This window comes from Galeopterus variegatus, unplaced genomic scaffold (assembly GCF_000696425.1).
Source record: "Galeopterus variegatus unplaced genomic scaffold, G_variegatus-3.0.2 Scaffold4900, whole genome shotgun sequence".
NCBI lineage: Eukaryota > Metazoa > Chordata > Mammalia > Dermoptera > Cynocephalidae > Galeopterus > Galeopterus variegatus.
Window position 1 is genome coordinate 72,933 of NW_007731011.1, and position 18,843 is coordinate 91,775.

The window sequence follows — 18,843 nt, forward strand, 5'->3', positions numbered from 1 at the left end:
ATGAACAACCAGTGTCCAGAGGAAAACCAGTAGAGAAGAATGTGTCAAAAGAATAACAGACTGTTCCATGATCCCAGCAGCCCAGGAATTTCAGGAAGGAGAAGTATTTGGTTGTGTTTGGCAACATGGAGCTGTTTTAGCAAATTGGTGGTAGTGATGCCCACACTGAATGAAGTGGGTTCAGAAGTCCTAGAATAAGAAAAGGTAGGCTGTGTAAATAAAATAGGTAACTCTTTGGGGTTGTGCTGATATAATCAATTAGCTATCTCTTTTTTAAAAATCCTCTTATTACATCATATATGAAAATAAATTTCAGATGCATGAGTTTGTTGAATGTATGTTTTTTCAGAATAAAATTAGATGAAAATTTAATTTAACCTGAGATAATAATAAGGCCTTTTTAGTATAACATCGGTGATGTTAATAACAACATTTTTATACCTATAATGATAAATGAAATTCTGAGAAAAAATATTAGCAAAGTTGGTAAAATGCTAATATCTCTAAATTATTAAGAATCAAATAAACAGGCAGACCTTTTAACAAGCCAGTCACAACACAGAAAGCTATGGAACAGTCACTGTACTGTCACTGTAAGGAGGAAATATTCCAGAATAATAACAATGCTTAGTGGGAATAAGTGTGGATTTTTCTTCTGTTTTCTTTTTACTTCTATGTGAATATTTCTAAATATTCTATTTTGATCATGTGTCATTTTTATACTTAGAAGCAAATTAATGCAAGAAGAAAAATGATTAAAATAGCTACATAAATATTTTGAGTTTTAGAAAGTACTATTAAAAAAAACTCCTTGTGACCAAAGCCTCTTATAGTTCTTAAGGAGCAAAAGGAAAGCTGATATAATCTTATCTCTAGATTAAGGTAATGTTAAAAGGATTGTTTAATTTGAAGATATTAATATGTGTTGTAATTTCATAGAGCAGATCAGATCAATATGTCTTTATTTCATTGAGTGGTGATGTCTGTAGTCTCTTCACTTGTAATTGGGTTGAAGCAGCCAAGAAGAAGACAAGATGTTAAAAGTTCACATCCACATCTTTGACTAGTCTTAAATATGTTGCCTTGAATATTATTTTTCAAGAACAGCTTTTTTAAGGATAGTGTTTCATTTTAAGATTCTATTTCAATTTAATTTTCATGAGTTTTATTAATGTTAAAACTAGGGTTATCAGGTAAAAATTTTTCAAGTAGAAACTCTAAAAAAGAAACAAGATTCTTCAAGTGTCTTTCCTCAGCTCTCTTATCAGTACGATGCAAAACTGTGAAAACCTAGATTTTTAGTCCATATCTCCTTTGCTAGTTTTGAGGTTAGTGAGGCAAGTAGTGTTGTATAAAGCCTGTTGTGCGAAACAGTTGAGAAATAAACAACATTTTGCTAATATAATAATAGTAAGTGGTAGCTTATTCTTTGTTATGACAGTGTAAAAATCTTGTGTTTTTATGGTAATTGCAATTGAATTTTTTTAAAAGTCTATGAAAATAATCTCCATTAACGTAAATACTGGCAGTCTGTATTTTAAATGCTGGTCACAATGTGTAATGGATTGTAACCTTATTATTTATTCTAGAAGCAAGGGTTCCCCCTGCAGAGGAACAGCAGGAAACACCAGGTATGATGTTTTGTTAGATGTATTGTATTTTCTTTCCTCTTTTGCTATTTTTAAAATGCTGTTGCCATTAACAGTAGCTTTATAATCTATGAAGGGAAAAAATCTTGAGAGAAGGAATAACTGTACTTAAATTTAAAAAGAAAATTTTCTGTGTTTTGATCAGTTGTGCCGAAGTAATGGAAAATACACGTCAGATTCCGTCTAGTGCATGTGTGCTGAGCTGGAATTTGAGGAGGATTAATGGTCAAAGTACCATATGATTTTGCCATTTTAGGTGGTGGTAGTAACAGAAGTTACTCCCCGCCCCCTTCTTGATTGACAGGCCATGCCTGTGATGGAGTCAGAATTGCCTTAGGGTGAAAGTTGAATAGTACATAAATGGTGCCATTACCCCTCCTCCTCCTCACCACCCCCTGCCTTCCTTGAGAGCATCATTAGAGGGCTTGTCAGTACCCCGTGGTCTTTCCTTTCAGCCCACTACATTAAACCTATTTCTCTACGTTCCCGCACCTGTTCCCTCTTTCCATTAGTGAATTTAAAGAATGGAAAAAGCATTTCAGCCAAGGCCTGTGCTTTCAGGTGCATTTTAGAGATGACATAAACTATGCCTGCAGCCAGAAATTACTGTATAAGCCTCCTGTTATTGAAATGGGAAAGAATGTTCCATTATGAGAGGATTTTCAATATCCTGCTTCTTTCCTGTGTGCATTTCTTCTTGTTTCTGTGTTTTATTTTCATTTTGTGTGTGTGTGTGTGTGTGTGTGTGTGAGAGAGAGAGAGATACTTATTGGTTCAATCTTTGCTCATATTTTTCACCTTATGCTTAATTTGGATTTTGTAGCAGTGATGTGCATAGTTATTATTGGTTTTGTTAGAAATGATTATGCTGGCCAAAATTGATTGAATACTAAATGTCGAGAAAAGGAAGGATCAAGGAATGTTTTTAGTTATGCTTCAGCTTCAACTTGTCTTTGCTTATTTTGTGAATGGGATGTTTTAGGTTTCAACAGTTGTCATACCATGTACATTTATAATAAAAGTATGCAGAAACAAATTCTTAAGAGATCTGAATTGTTGATATTATAATATGAATGAGAAAAGGAATTCAGGGAGAAATTGATTTTACATGATGACTACCGGGCAGTAATGTGTATTTTGTGCTTAGAAAAGCTGGACAGAGCAGGGGAAGTTGGTGTTTCTATCTGCTTTTGCTAGTGTCTTCTTCATTGTTGAGTGATGCTTCACAGAGTACCCTGTTTCTCTCTTGAAGAGGTAGACCAGGTTACAAAATTAGCATTTTGATAACTGTCCCATTCCTTTAAAGATTATTTTATAAGTATTTCTAAAAATAATGAGTTTCTACAACATTAATATTTTTCTAGTTATAGTTCATATTTTTTAATGCTTACCTAACTTTTGTGAAGTTATGAAAGATAATATTTTCTGACCAAATAATCTCTGTGCCACCACAATAATAAAATTATTTTTTAAATATACTGCAGTCTTGATCTCCTTATCTCCCAGCCACTCCTCGACCTACTGCAATTTAGCTTCTGCCCCAACACTAACGGTTAAGTCGCCAATGACATCAAAATGCAAATGCCTATGGTATTTTCAGGCTTTATTTTGAAACTCTGCACCCTTGGCCTCTAGGATAGGGCCTTCTCCGGGGTCTTCTGAATCTGCATTGACCACTCCTACTTTGACTACTTCTTTTCCTCTGACCACCTGTTAAGTGATAGTACAGGTTGAGCATCCCTAATTTGAAGATCTGAAATTTGAAATGCTCCCAAATCTGAAACTTTTTGAGCACGAACATGATACTCAAAGGAAATGCTCATTGCATTTCAGATTTTGGATTTTCAGATTAGGGATGCTCAACTGGTATGTATTCTGCAAATATTACAAAATCCAAAAAAAAATTGAAATCTGAAACACTTCCAGTCCCAAGCATTTCAGATACAGGATTTCAACCTGTATCCCACCCTTTGCATTCTGCCCTACTCACTCAACACTGTTCCCGTGCGCTCTCACCCACTCTTAGGGCTCTATGTACTGATAACAGTCAAATGCATCCTCTTGCCTAGACTTTGTCTCTTTACGTACTGCCTGCTGGCCATCTCCAAGTGAGTTGACCACAGATGCCTCAAATTCAACACATGTAAAAGGAAACTCATCATTTCCCCTTAGAGCAGCTCTCCCCTGTATATATTCTATCATATGTGGTTAATAACTCGTGATAACCCAGTTATTCTTAACTCCTTTGGCTCCTACCTCCTTCTTAAAGATGCATATTAGACCCTCCAACTCGAAGAAGACTTCTCTGATTCACCGGGCTGGGTGAAGTATATCTTCACTGTGTGTGGTCCCATAAGACCCTGAGCATTTCTCTACTACTGCATTTACTACATTGCATTGTATCTTGTCTCCTCATTATGTCTGTGACCTTAAGAGGTGTCTTTTTTTAACTTTTTCTTTTTTTTTTTTGCCTATCTCTAGCATCTGACATAGAACCTACCACATAATAGGCCCTGAAAATAATTTACCTTAATAAATGAATGAGTATATTTCTTATGTAAAGTAACAAGGGATGACTTATTTTAAATTTGTACTTAAGATAAAAAAGGGGGAAAAACTAACTTTATTTCAGTTATGTGTATTTAGTAAATACACAGAAAATAGGGCCATGTTTAGAAGTGTTCCCTAATATAGAGAACAATGGAAGTTTGACCAGGGGGTTTCCTTTTTATATGTAAATACTCCTAGTGTGCTGAATGTGAAAAGCATTTCTGAATGTGTTCAGTATGAGGCAGAGTGATTTCTCAGATTGCCCTTGGATAGTACTTTTGCTCAGTTTTTGAAGCATGTTTAGAAGTGTTCCCTAATATAGAGAACAATGGAAGTTTGACCAGGGGGTTTCCTTTTTATGTGTAAGTACTCCTAGTGTGCTGAATGTGAAAAGCATTTCTGAATGTGCGCAGTATGAGGCAGAGTGATTTCTCAGATTGCCCTTGGATAGTACTTTTGCTCAGTTTTTGAAGGGCATTGCCTTGATTTTAGAATTTCTAGGTCATGGGAATTGTGACTACTAACATGAAATATTGGTGGAAAAAGATAAGGGAAGTTTGATTTCTGAATTAAATATGCTGGGAACATACAAACTAAACAGAATAAGAAAGTAAAAAATGTACAAAATGCTTGCATGCACAGTATCTTGACATCTGGGCTTCACCTTAATGCAAAGAGCTCACTGGAGTTGTAGTCAAAAAAACCAACTGTGCTATCATAATCTTTATTTTTACCTTTCGTTTTCCCTGAGCCTCAGTCAGGTGGCTTACTTGATACTGACCTTGTTATCTGATGAGTAAACAATTCATTGCTTACGGAATTATCTTCCATAATTTTAGAGAACATCTACCACTTTTGCCAGCCCAGCAAAACTATTCCCTTTTCTCCTGGCAATAGCACCCTGATTTTTCTGGAGACATCACATATTCCAATATGGTTGGATGGGGCTGACTACATCCCTTAGCTCAAAGATGGACAGACACATGAACCAGCTCTGACTAATTAAAACGTTTTGTCTCTCTGTCCATAGTGATCAGTTCAGAACTGGATATGTGAGCCAAGCCCAGCCAATCATAGCAAATCCAGTACTTTAGTTTTAAAAGTTAGAAAAGAGACATGCTCTTTCCACTGGGTAAACTGAGAAGCAAAGCTGTAAGCCTGGAGCTGCTGGATACCATTTGCCATTTTGCCATCAGGAGGGGGAGCCTACCTGAAAACTGAGCCCCTGGGGAGAAAAGCAGAAGTGAGAGAGACAGGGCACAAGTGAGACATTCTTTGAGCCTCTGGATCCCATCATACCCAAAGCTAAGCTAGTCTTTGGATGTGACCCAACAAACTCCTTTTCCCTTCAGTGAGTTTGAGTTTGGTTGTCTGTCACAGGCAACCAGAAATATTTTGTGTAATACCACAGTCATAGGAAGAATAGACACTAATGGATCAAAAAAGGCATTCCTGTGAATGCATGACTTCCAGTAGCTTGTGCTCCTGCAGTGATTTTTCCTGGAGGCTCCTCTTTAAGGGTCCTCATTCACACAGAAAATGATCAAGTGAGCTTTTGCTTACTTGTTTCTCTGATCAGCTGGTTCTAGCAGAGTCCAGTAAAATACCTCACAAAAAACCCTCCCAGTAGACTCTGGCTGAGTAAACAGGCCATTTTCATTAGAGGAGTTCCATCTGACAATGGATCATTTTTTGCCGCAGTCTTAAATATTCATATCTCCTGGTTTTCTCTCAGTCTTTTTATTTTCTGTCCCAAATTTCCAGGGTTAGTTTAATATGAAAAATAGCTTAGATTTGTTTAATCTTTCTGTGCCTCAGTTTGACATCCACAAATAAGAGACCTGACTAACTGATAAAATAATGCTTTATTATTATATCTTGAGTGTTTTTATGTTTATAATCTCATTTAATCTTCCCAATAATCTTTTGGGGTAGGTATTTTCTCCAGGATCTTGTGAATCCCTAATACTATATTTAGAAATAGGAAAAACATGTTTTAATACTTTCTACAGAACATAGACTATTTACTTAGAAATTTGCAAAATTATGATGATTAGAATGAATATGTAGATCAAGATAAAAATCTTGAGACCCTCCAAAATCATTTTAATCACCATACAAAAACAACTAAATGGACATTAGAAATGGGGCATATGGAGCACTTGCAGTCTAAACAGAACCTTCACAAGGATTCCCTGACCCTGTTAATGATGTTGGTCTCTTTTACAGGTTAGATCTTCAAATGCTTTGCATTATTCAATGGTGAGAGTGTATGTGTGGGGAAGGATAAAGCAAATTTAATTATCTAAAAGCAAACTCACAGAAAAACATCTCATTAATTTTCAAAGTCGAGAAGTTTGCTGGATATCTGAGAAGCTCTGCCAACTGCAGAAGGTATTACAAAGGCTGAGAAGTGCAAGCAACAGTATCCCTGGAGCCTGAGCAGTCGGCTGGGAGTAGCATGAGCTCCCTGGAAGAAGCTCTGGATGGGAGGGTCCAATCCTAGAAGGCTATCTAGATAATCAGAAGCATGTCTGGCCTGGAATAGGTCACCTTCTCTAAGGTGTGCTTTGAGGGCAAGAAGGCACATCCCCTGGCCTAAATCTTTCTCATCATTTGCCACAACTCCTGAAATTCCACTTTCAGTCATGCTTTTCTGTGAGTCTTGAATGGTTTTCAGCCTTGAGGGCCCCTTTGGAAGACATTAGGAGAAATTCGGCTAAGAGGAAAGCTTTATAGGAATAGTATTGAAGCTAGATATCCTGAAAGTAGGGAAAGAGGATGACAGAACATTTGGGGGAGGAGGAAAACGAAGAGCAAGAAGGGTTGTAGGTGGCAACTACAGGACACAAACCCCCTTTAAAAGTATGCTTAGAGCTGGCCTCAGGGAACAATGAGCCACAGTTTTGCCAAAAGTTATAAGAAAATTCCACGGAAGTTTTCTCTTTTTCTACAGTTTTTTTTTCTTTCTGGGGGTGGGGATGGGGTTCCTACTTTCTAAATTTGTCCAAGCTCTCCTCTTTAAGTTACTTGGAAACTGTGACATCTGCCTTTGGTAAATATATTTAAACTTCTTTCACGGTCACACATTTCTCCAAAATCAAATACATTATCAGATTTAATAAAATTATTCTAGAATGGTTCATGATTTACCTTATGCCTCAACCTGTTTCTTTAAGGCTCATAGTTCATAGGGACAGGTTGTCATGTTAAAACCACTGAAGGGAGACTGATATACACGATGTGCAGTTAGAAAAAAAGCTAAAAAAAAAATCGGAAGAATGACCTGCTTATTTTCTAAATACTGAAGATTTTAAAAAGTGCACATACCCCATTTGGACTGTTGACCCCAGAAATGAGGGTATGCAGTAGTCAGCAGCTGCCAGTGTGTATGGGGGTCGAGCGGCAGAATCATCCCAGTAAATATCCTTCTTCATCTTGGGTAAGCTCATGTGCATTTCGTCCACAGCTAAAAGAGAGACCTAAAATCATTTTTATATTGTTAGAATAACTCAGATGTGAATTACATAAAAAAGAGAAGTTCCAGTGGGTGGATGGGAGTTGCAGAGGGACAGGACAGTCTAAGTGAGTGAATATACAAACATCTACGGTTCATATTTGCCACAACCAGAGCTGCTACAGACAGTTGTACCCATTGTTTACTGCTCAAGAGCATGTGGCAGTGGGGGTAAGTGGGGATGTAAAATCGCCCACACTACATTCATCAAGCCACATGCCCCAGAGTGAAGTTGCATGGTACCTGGAAAGAGCAGAGACACCTTTTTCTATTTTACTCACAGCTACAGTGTTGTCTTAGTGGCTACCCGGACAGCAACACTTAAACCCAGATATTATAGGAAGGTGAAGATTCTCAGTATTCCATTCTCTTAACCCCATAAACATATTTCTACTTGATAAACCTTCTTATATGCCCCAATCTCTTCTTCATTTGTTTGGAAAAGCATATCAACAAGCCTAGACTGTTTGAAGCTGTAGTGATCTTTGCCCTTGGCTTTGACAAAGTGATGCATCAATAAATTATTAATCCTCTGGGAATCTGATTCTGACAAAGAGTGAGTGACTTAAGCACTGCACTTCCTCCATAACAGACTGATGATAAGATCTACTGTGAAATGTTTGAACCTAATTGCTGAGGAAGGGCTTGGAACAAATGAATGAGGTGAAGGCCTTAGACTGTGGTTTCTCAGGGAAGAGATTGGTCTGAGGAGAGTCTTGCCTACAAGGAAAATTCCCTCATGCTGGTCCTTCATGAAAAGCTGTCTAGGATAGTTTTTCAAGGTTAGGGCCCTGGGACCCACTTGGTGTGTTTCAGGCAGTTTTGAGACAGTTTTGAGCCTGGCGTGGCCCAGGATCCCAATGTCCAGCTGTTGGGCATCTGACTGCTGGAATCTATGTGATATGAGTTTGGGAACTCACACCCAATTGTGTCTGGATGCTATTTTATGTCACTGTTAACCTCTATAGATGGCAATAGGAAACAGATTAAAGAATGAATTATAATAGTGTTCTGAGATGTAAGAGGTTGGGTAAAGCTAATAGAGAAATCTTCAGAGAAAATTGGCTTGAAATTCTATTTAAAAGGAACTAAATTTCATTGGATCCAGGGCATGTGAAGTTCTAAAAGGACCTGAGACAAAGTACTGAAAAGCCAGATCTTTTTTATTTGTGTCTAAAGCTCTGAAGTCCAGGGGCCTGCATCCAGAGTCTGTTTAGATTTGAAACATAAGTGATTATTATTAATGTTTGTAAAGGAAAGAAAAGTTTCTCTAACCTGCAAATTTCTATCAATGCACCAGTTAGTTTCAAAATCATCATCATCTTCTCCAAAAGGGTTGATAAGCTGCTCAGCTACCTGCAGTTGAGAAAGAACACAGAATAAATCTGTCATGTTGCTTGGAAAACAAAGAACAGAGATTGGAGATGACTCCTGTTTCACTTCCTGCTTCCTTCTGTCACTTTCATTTATGAAGCCTAGAGGGCAGTGTGTTGTTTTACAGATATAGACATTTATTAGCAAGCGAGACTTGACTCTCAAATCATGAATACTGCACCTTCACGGCATGCTCTCCAAATGGATCTGCCTATTCAACTGGTGACAATGCAGACCCTATCCAGGAGAAGCCATGTACTGTTTAGGAGCCATGTACCGTTTGTATTACAAATCAATCATTTGTAATAATCAAATTATTGATTTTCAGTACAAAAAAATCGATGAATATTGAAGGAGCCCCAATTATGTGTAAGTCACTGTGAGGGGTACATAGCCTATGCTTTCAAGGAATTTATAGGGCCCAGATGATAAGATAAAATGCATACATTGAGAAGGTTAAACAGCAAAGAAAGACAAATTACAATTAAAGAAAATAATATAAGGAGTTTTCACAATTATTGGACAGAACTGCTAAGTAAATGAGTCAGAGAGCTGGTAAGGCATAAAGCTAGAAACTGAGGCTTACTTATTTTCACTCTAAAGAATTTACCCTTAACCAGTAAGTTAGTTTTCCTAATAGCAAAAGTTTAGGTAACTTTTTATCACACATCTTTTAATATTTGATCAATATTAAATATTCTTACCATGTTCCTGAATAGAACAAGCCTTCTTGGTGAGAGGTTTATATGTCAAATATGACTCACCTGTCATTCTCCTTTTTTTTTTTTGTCCTTTTTGTGACCAGTTGCACCACGCTCAGCCAGTGAGCGCATCACACCGGCCATCCCTATATAGGATCCGAACCCGCACCGGGAGCACCGCTGTGCTCCCAGCCCCGCCCTCTCCCGAGTGCGCCATGGGCTCGGCCCGTCATTCTCCTTTTTTTTTTTTTTTGTCCTTTTTGTGACCAGTTGCACCACGCTCAGCCAGTGAGCGCATCACACCGGCCATCCCTATATAGGATCCGAACCCGCAGCGGGAGCACCGCTGTGCTCCCAGCACCGCACTCTCCCGAGTGCGCCATGGGCTCGGCCCGTCATTCTCCTTTTTGAATGATTTCCTTTGATTTTTATTATCTGAATGTGTGTGCATATGTGTGTGTGTGTGTGTGAGAGAGAGAAAGAGAGAGAGAGAGAGAGAGAGAGAGAGAGAAATTTTACATTGGGTCTAGATGAAAAAAAGTGTGTAAAATAAAGGTACCATGTGATTAGTTTCTAGAGTCTAGATTTTCCAGATTCTGAGCCCATTTGGTAGAAAAATCTACCTATTTGTTTTTTAGGATTTAATCAAACCACTTAGAGCAGTTGTTTTCAACCTTGGCTATGCATTAAAATCATCTGGGGAACTTAAAAAACAAAACAAAACAAATCAAAACAAACTTGATGCCCGTGTTTCTCCCCCAGAGATTGAGTTAACTGGTGGAGATTGAATTTAGGACTGAATACTGAGTAAAGCTCCCAGGAGATTTTAATGTGCTGCCAGGGTTGAGAACCATCGACTTAGAGAAATGCATCTCCCCTTTTCTAAGTGATAGCTCTAGGCAGAGCTGTGCCCTGAATCAGTAAGCCTTACCATGACATCCATGTCAAAGTACTTTATTGTGAGTTTCAAGGAGCTGTCTACCCTTTCTTGCCTGGGGTTTTGCTTAAATTAAATGGGCCTCTGGCTGGGTCCTGAAAATTTCACTTTTATGGGATCAGTCCTGCATATATTTTTATAGTCTACATCCAGTTAACAAAATGACACCTACGTTTCCAAACTGATGATCCCAACAGATAATCTTTACTCTACTGGAGGCTCCATTTCCAGAAAGAAACTGAAAAATATACTGTTCATAAGGTTAAGATGATTTTTCGACACTTTGAAAAGATTTATAAATATCCAAATTGTCAAGATAGAACAACTGTTTAGAACTTGAGACAACCCACTGGTGTGGCCAAAGTCACTTACGTCAGCTTTGCCTGTCTCTTAATGGAGCTAAGACTGTCTTTTCATATTCTGCCTTTTAAAAATAGTTTATAAGGAAAAGGATGTTAATATTTTAGAAAGCATGTCAGAAGGAAGGAACTGCTATTTGTTCTTTAGAGGTCAGCTAAGCACCTTACGTGGACACAGAGCAAAGAATAAAAAACTTGGGGAAAGGACAAAAACAAAAAACAAAAACAGAATGATTGAGCATTTGGGCCAATTGTGGTGATTTTGTGTTTACAACGATAATGTCAACTTTTTCCTCTAATGGGAAATGAGAGCCATTAGTCTCTCTTGCTCTTTCTCGCTCTTAAGTGGGTAAAAATAATTAAGAATCACTGTCATCTGGTTAAAAAATGTTTCTGACATTTGTAAGGGATATGCCTTTACTCTTTGGAGTATAATTTGAAATGCCAACATATTTATTTTTCCTGGTTAAGATTCAAACCAATGAAAGTAAAGGCTTCTGCAGGGAAAATTCTGCTGCAGCCTGGAAGAACTCTATGATGCATGACAACATGTGGCTGTTTGAAAGGCCAAACAGTTGAAAATGCTACTTTATTAAAGTCATCTTCAAACTGTCATTAGAATTCAATTAACTTAATCAATCCATTGTCTTTGAGATTTTTTTCCACCACACACTTCCCTTTTGGAAATTTACAAAAGAGATGGAAGAACAAGGCCTCTGATATTTACACACATACATGTGGGGAGGTAGAAGTGGGGCACGAATAAAATTCTACATTGATAATTGGACAAGCTGTTCTCACTGCTCTGACCTGTTTTTAATTTTTAGTTTCTTGGCAAACCAAATGTCGTCATTCATCCTGGTGTTTCTGGTTTTGATTCTCATGAATTCTTTTCTGAGTCTCTGTTCTGGTTTTGAAAATGGGATGCATTTAATGCTCTGGGACAGCTAGGATTTCAGGGAATTGCAAATGACTATTTACAGAGTTGAGCAGAACCAAGATACTAATGCTAAAGTCTGATTTATGTAGCTTCTTGTTTACTCTCTTTTACTCTGCCTAGTTGCTTATTGTGCTATAAAATATCAATGCAGGTACAGTTATTACTTTAATTACATTATTGTAACCCTAATGGGAGCACATAGATACTTAAAAAAAATCAATAGACATAAAAAAGTGTTCTTCTAAGCTCTCTGCACAGATGAGCTGCTTCAGATCACTGCAATATAGTACTGACTACATCCCTGTCACTTTAATCCCTGGTGGCAAAGTAATACCATCTCTGAGCTATTACATGTTAAATCTACCTTTGACTCACTCAGGAATGATTTGCTAAAGACTCAGTAAAGGATGAGCATGGAGAGTTTGGAACATGAAAGATTACAGATCAGGTCTCAGGCACTGAAACTGTTGGTTACCTTGAGCCATCCTGCATAGAAGAAGAATTGTAGGAGAGTAAAGATTGGAATGTAAAGATCTAAGTCATGCCCCGGATAGCCTTTGGTGGGATCCAAAAACTGGCGTCCAATCAGGCACGCAAAAAAGAAGGTGTAGACAGCAAGAGTGACGACCTAGAATAGAGAGAAACCAGAGTGAAAGGACAGTGCTGGCTGCCCACAGTGAGCTAGAATGCCAAGGTGGGCAAGTAGAAAAAAAAATCACATGCCAAGTGTTTGATACCTGGGTATAAACCAGCGGAATTCCAACCCAGTAAGGACAGTGCTGGCTGCCCACAGTGAGCTAGAATGCCAAGGTGGGCAAGTAGGAAAAAAAATCACATGCCAAGTGTTTGATACCTGGGTATAAACCAGCGGAATTCCAACCCAGTCATAACCGAATAAGAGGCTGCACCAAGAGCGGTACCGATTCATTTCCTAAGCCAGAAACAGATAAAACACAATTTACTCAAATAATGGGTGTGGTAATGAATATTTACTGGGATTCAGAATGTGGCACATCTTTTGTGAATATGTCTGTGAAATGATGGGACTGACTTTCCAAGGCTAGTAAATTGGCTTCCAAGGCTACTCCAAAAAGGAAAGTTCTAAAAATGACAAGCAATGAACATCATTAAACAATTTGCACATATATGTTTAAACATTAATATAAGTCAGGACTTTATGCAAATATCCCCTATTCTATTGAATTTATAATTTCCAACATGTATATTGGCCCAAAGTAGTGATGGGAAGGCAATAGTTAATATTTAAAATGAACAATTTCTAGCTATTTTGGCAAATAATGTGGGGAGAATTTTTTTTTGTTTCTTTTTAAAACATGCTTACTATAGATCTTAGAAAAGAGATATAAATACATCCTAAACCTTTCCCCCCACAAATGGGGACTTTAGAACACTCCTATTGACAGAAAATCTCTCTCTCTTTGGAGTCAGAAGGACTGGGATCCATTGATTTCTTTCCTTCTATTGCACATAAGGTAGTATCACATTAATTTGGGAGATATTTTAAAATCATTTACTCCTTTCAGCCTAATCTAGGCAGGAGACTCACAGCACAAAATATACATCCACCCCTTATAGACATTTGTTTCTCACATGAATTCAGGTTATTTTGTCTAGTGAAAACACTATTTCGCTTACTGGAGCATCTGAAAAGCTGGCTTAATCTTGGGATATTCCAATTTTGGGGAAGTGGGTGGGAAGGTTTATTTCTCCTCCAGATTTTATTCTAGGATCCTGAAGCTAAGGATGGCAAATACGCTGCTTGGGTACCATATCCTTCAGAGCGCTTGGCAGCCCTTGGCTAATCCATCAAGGAACACTTTGTTATAGAGCCTATCACAAAGCAGAATGCTGTTTCAAACAGCTTCCAAGCATCCACTACCAAGCAATCTGAGTTCAACCCGTGTACTATTTCTGTCCTGCACGTTGAGAGTTTTGACTAGCTCAATTTTTTGGTTCCTTTGTAACCAGGATTGAAGAAAGCAAACTCCTCCTCTTCTGACCTGTTATATCCATGTCCCTCTTGGTCCCAAATTAGCATCTTTTACTGATAGTTTATGATGTACTTACAGTCATTAATGATTGCAGATCAACACTGTCTCGGATTCTACCTTCATTCCGAGCTTTAGTTGCGAGATTTCCAAACCAGATGAATGGAACCCAGTACTTCAGATGAGGAGATTTGAGGTGGTCAAATAATTTCCTTTCATCAGCTGTTATAAAACCTTGACACAAAATAAAAATAGCTGGATTATACAGACTTAATTTAGTACTGATACATTACCATATTTCAGTGTCTACTATGTAAGCATATAATGGGGAAAATTAAAGAAATATAAAATAAAGTTTCCTGTTTTAAGTAGTTTATTCTTGTATTAGAGCTAAGGAATGTGTGCATGTGAGCTAGTAAAAAGCTGACTTTTATTAGATAGTAATTTTTTTAACACAGGTATGTACAAGTATTTATTGTGTCATTTTTTCTACTTTACTGTATGTTAAAAAGTTTTTTAAAAAACATTTTGTACATATTTGTGAGGTACAGCGTGTTGTTTCAATACATGCATATACTGCACAATGCTTCACTTAGGATGGATAGCATGGTTTTGTACCCATTAGGCCACCATTTTCCCTCTGCCTCCACCCCCCCATAGATATTAATTTTGAGTTATTTTTGTCTCAGAAATGCAATCATTTGATTATGAAATTCTGATAGTACATTCAGATGAAAATCAACTTTTGCCCTAATGTAACACATTTTATATCTTTAAACATCTTTAATCAGTTTACAAATCTGTTTATCCTATTGAAAGTTATCCTCCTTACCAAGTAGACTGAGTTTTATTTAAGAGATGTTGTTATAATAGAAAAGATGTCAAAGGAGAAGTAAGATGTGCCTGTTCTGAGAGCCATCGATTCATAGAGCTTTGGAGTTACCTAGATCTTTGACCTGACCTAGGACAGTGTTTTTAAGAATAAGGTCCACAGGCTGTGGATCTCTGAATCACCTGTGACACCTTTTAAACATGGAGACAGCTGGGCCTCGCACTGACCCACTAAATCAGACTCAATAGGGCAGGAGTTCTCAACCCAGGTCTGTACCTTAGAAACTCCTGTGGGTCCTTTTAGAAAATACCAATGCCTGGGCCTCATCCCCAGGGATTCTGATTCAATTGGTGTAGGGTGAGGTCCAGCATCAGCATTCTTTTAAATCTTCCTGGGTGATTTAATGGAATTGGATCTAGGCAGTTTACGTTTACCAAGTTCTGCAGGAAATTCTGATATACAGCAATGTCTGGAAATCACTGTCGCACTGAATGAAGGTTCTGTTTATTCAGTATTTGAAATAAACAGAGTAACAACTACAAAGCCAATATAACCAACAAGAGACTAGTTTTAGATAATTCTCAGGTTATTTATATGAACTTAGAAGGGTTCTGCTCAAGCCTGAAGAATGGTACTCTCTGGAGGTAAAAAGTAAAAATGACCCCAGCAATTTTCTCCTTGTTTCTCAGTACAACTCAAAGTTATTGCACAATCCAGACAATGACTTTTTTTAACGACTTGCAGAGCACGATTAAATCTTATCACAAGAAGTTAATAGATAACCTTCACCTCTCTCGGCTTTATGCTTAAAGACTTGCTGCAGCTGTTCTCCCTTTAACTGGAAGCCTATACTCAGATATTACATATCAATTGTCTAACAGTTGTATTCTCGGGATTTATAGCTCAATTTTCAAAAATGACCCCATTTATATACTGGCTGCAATCTCTGTCATTTGATCACAGAATAACTTTGTCTCTGGTTATTCTTTATTCAGGAGTATGGATCAAATTGTGCTGGCAAGTCCCTTCTTGGCTTCTAAGCAGAAAGCAAATGCACAGAGTGAGGGTTTATTTAGTGCAAACACTAAAGCAAGAGTTAGGTCTTCCCTCCATGCAGGACATCTATTGATTGGAAGGAGACAAGTAGAATGAGGAAAGCTGGTGATTTTAAGTATTCAGTACAAATTTATTGAGTACTTCGCTAGGTGTTGTGAAAGTTGAATGATGAATCAGACATTAATGTATCCTCCAAGAGTGTATGGGTAGAATAATTTTTGTTATTCCCTACAGGGTCACATATCTTACCCAGAGTAACTTCATTTTTGAAAATCAAGTTGGTGAGTTGAAAGAAAATCTCTGATGGTTGGTTAAATCCATTCAAAGAGCATTTGTTATAAAATGCAATGTTATTCTCTTCAGCACTTCAAGCCATTTTAACCAGAGATCAATGGTCTTTTTCAGAATATGGTCATTATCCTCATCTCTAAAGCTATGTTAATTACGGTGACTGATTTGCTACAATTTGGTAGCCCTATCAGTTGGCAGGACTCCTACCACCCCGTCCCCTTCATGAGTGTCTCTGTGCCATGCCCCCACCGCCCCATCCACACCCCTAGCCTACTTTATCCTGCCACTGATTGCATCTGCCTGGAGTTTCTCTTGCTATCACTTTTCCTACTGTCTGGCTCCGTTAGGCTCAGCAATTTTCATACCGCTTATCCCAAAGAACCCTCCTTAAAATTTCTAAACAGAGTAAAATATCTTTATTATATCCATTGATATAAACATATAGACATATGTTTGCATTTACTTGCAAATTGAGTTGTGGTTTGATGGAGTAGATATGCTACTTTAATGCAAAATTTTACTGCCCTCAAGCCAAAGGATGAATTAAATCCATTGCTAAAAAAAAATTCTGGTCATCATAGATTTTGCCTGCTGGATAGTTGGTCTATTTTTCCTTGGTTGAAGCTGAGATAGATGTCTTTTGCTTTTAAAGCAGAGTATTCAAGTGAGGCTCTATTAGCAGAAAAATGTAAAGCTTTGCATCTCGAAACTTAAAGGCAGTATAGGTTTGATGCCAGTTCTTTCTGAAAGAGAAAGTTGTGCATCCAGCATCTCAGAGGGATTACTGTTTCAGGAAGATTGCAACGTGCCTGGCTCATTTTCATCTCTGTGTTTTCCAAATGAGTGGAACAAAGTCACCAGCTTCAGTGACAGCTGTCCTTTAAATTCAATGGAAGAGGTTTAGAAATCCCTGTCAACTGGGAAAATCAAGGAGAGGCAAATGAGATTGAGGCAAATCACATCACCACATAGGGTGGTATGTCAAACTTTTTTTTTTAACCACGAACCATAGTAATATATATGTAGTTCACAAAACAATTATTGGCCCTTCTACATGATGTGCTTGCTTATATTTTCCAGTCCATTCTATTCTCCATTTCATTCCATTCCATTAAAAATGCTGGTTACAAGCCACTAAAATGATTTAAGAATCCAATAATGAGTTACAACCCACAGTTTGAAAAGCCAGAAATAGGATATGGTGGTGTAAAATCAGTTTCTGGGGTAGCAATACTGAATGGCGACAGAGACACTCTATTTTTCTGATATGAACAAAACATCTCTAGTCAGCCATACCCCTGTCCCTAAATTAGAATCCCATTTGGCAGTTCATGGCCTTCTACACAATGACACACAAGAAACAACATATGCAAAATTGGTGCTCTTTATGCCTCACCTGCACAACTGGCCCAGAATTTCATTTGCCCCGAGTGAAGAGATCTGAGGCAATCTGCAGATAAAATTGGAGGAATTAACTGATGTGCCCTAGTGCAGTGGTTCCTAACTTTGCTGTACATTAGAATGGTCTGGGGGCTTTGAAAACTCTTGCTATCCAGGTTGCACTGCATACTTATTGAATCCTAATGTCTGAGGGTGAGAACCAGAAGTCAGAATTTTTAAAAGATCCCCAGTGTACAGCAAAGTTTGGGAACAACTGCCCTAGTGTTGGCCATTTCAGCATTCTTAGTCTGGGTCAAACAGCCTGCAGTGTTTCTGGGGAACTTGTTTAAAAGGAGGATTCCTAGGTCCTTGGACCTAGAGAGTCTAATTCCCTAGACTGCCTGGTAATCTGCAATTTAAATAATCACCCTTGATAATACAATGAATGTAGTCTATAATAATACTTTGAGAAACATTGAGTAAATAGCCTTTATTTAACTTCTAAAACAGAACTTAGGGAAAACTTCAAACACTGACCAACGGAGACTATCCATCCGTGCCACTAACTCAAGCAGGGCTAGTTCTGTGGTGCACTTTCTCTCCTATGTGGAGTAAGTGTGCATAGGTGAGTCAAGTTTCACTCACAGGATGACATTCTCTCTGTTCCGGGCTCATGATGTGAGACTAGTGGGGTAACTGACTCAGCCTCTAAAAGTTCAGCCAACAGAGGAAAACCTGGCACAGCTGTGAATACCACCTTGATCATCTCTCCTGTAACACAGAGCAGTTGGAGATTTCAGAGACCAAGGAGCCCCAGAGCCACAGAATGCATCAGGAGAAACAACAGCAGACTGCAGGGCAGAAATGTACAAAATCCAACTGATTTTACTTAGAAAAAAAAGAGAAAATTGCAGATTAAGTGATATATCTATGCCAGAAACTTCAATGGGGCTAGGCTTCCAGCTAGTGCATCCAAAGTTAGAACTTTTATCTCAACAACCACTTGACAAGTGGGGGCTTGGTTGATCTGTTAATCATGTGTCATTAAAAATTCTAATGAGGTCTCATTGGTCTCCCTTTAGTCATAGAGGAAGTTCAAAGAACTTCATGTTAAGATTCCAGGGTTTTAAGAAAAGGGAAAGGTGCCTATTCCTCAAAGTTTACTGTCTTCTAACCACTCTTATGAGCTACCAAATGTAGATGGAACCTATCTATTTTAGAGAGACAGAAGTGCAACGTAGAGATGTG

General features: G+C 38.0%; 1 protein-coding gene across 1 annotated transcript in view; it reads right to left on the bottom strand.

The window, feature by feature from the left end:
* Positions 1-18,843, bottom strand: part of BEST3 (bestrophin 3) — a 39,910-nt gene that overhangs the window by 12,060 nt on the left and 9,007 nt on the right. Inside the window, exons 4-8 of the mRNA XM_008588569.1 lie at positions 14,116-14,270; positions 12,881-12,958; positions 12,503-12,655; positions 8,992-9,072; positions 7,530-7,681 (exon numbers count right to left, since the gene is read on the bottom strand). Coding sequence (XP_008586791.1) covers positions 7,530-7,681; positions 8,992-9,072; positions 12,503-12,655; positions 12,881-12,958; positions 14,116-14,270 — 619 coding nt within the window. The remainder of the gene's footprint in view (positions 1-7,529; positions 7,682-8,991; positions 9,073-12,502; positions 12,656-12,880; positions 12,959-14,115; positions 14,271-18,843) is intronic.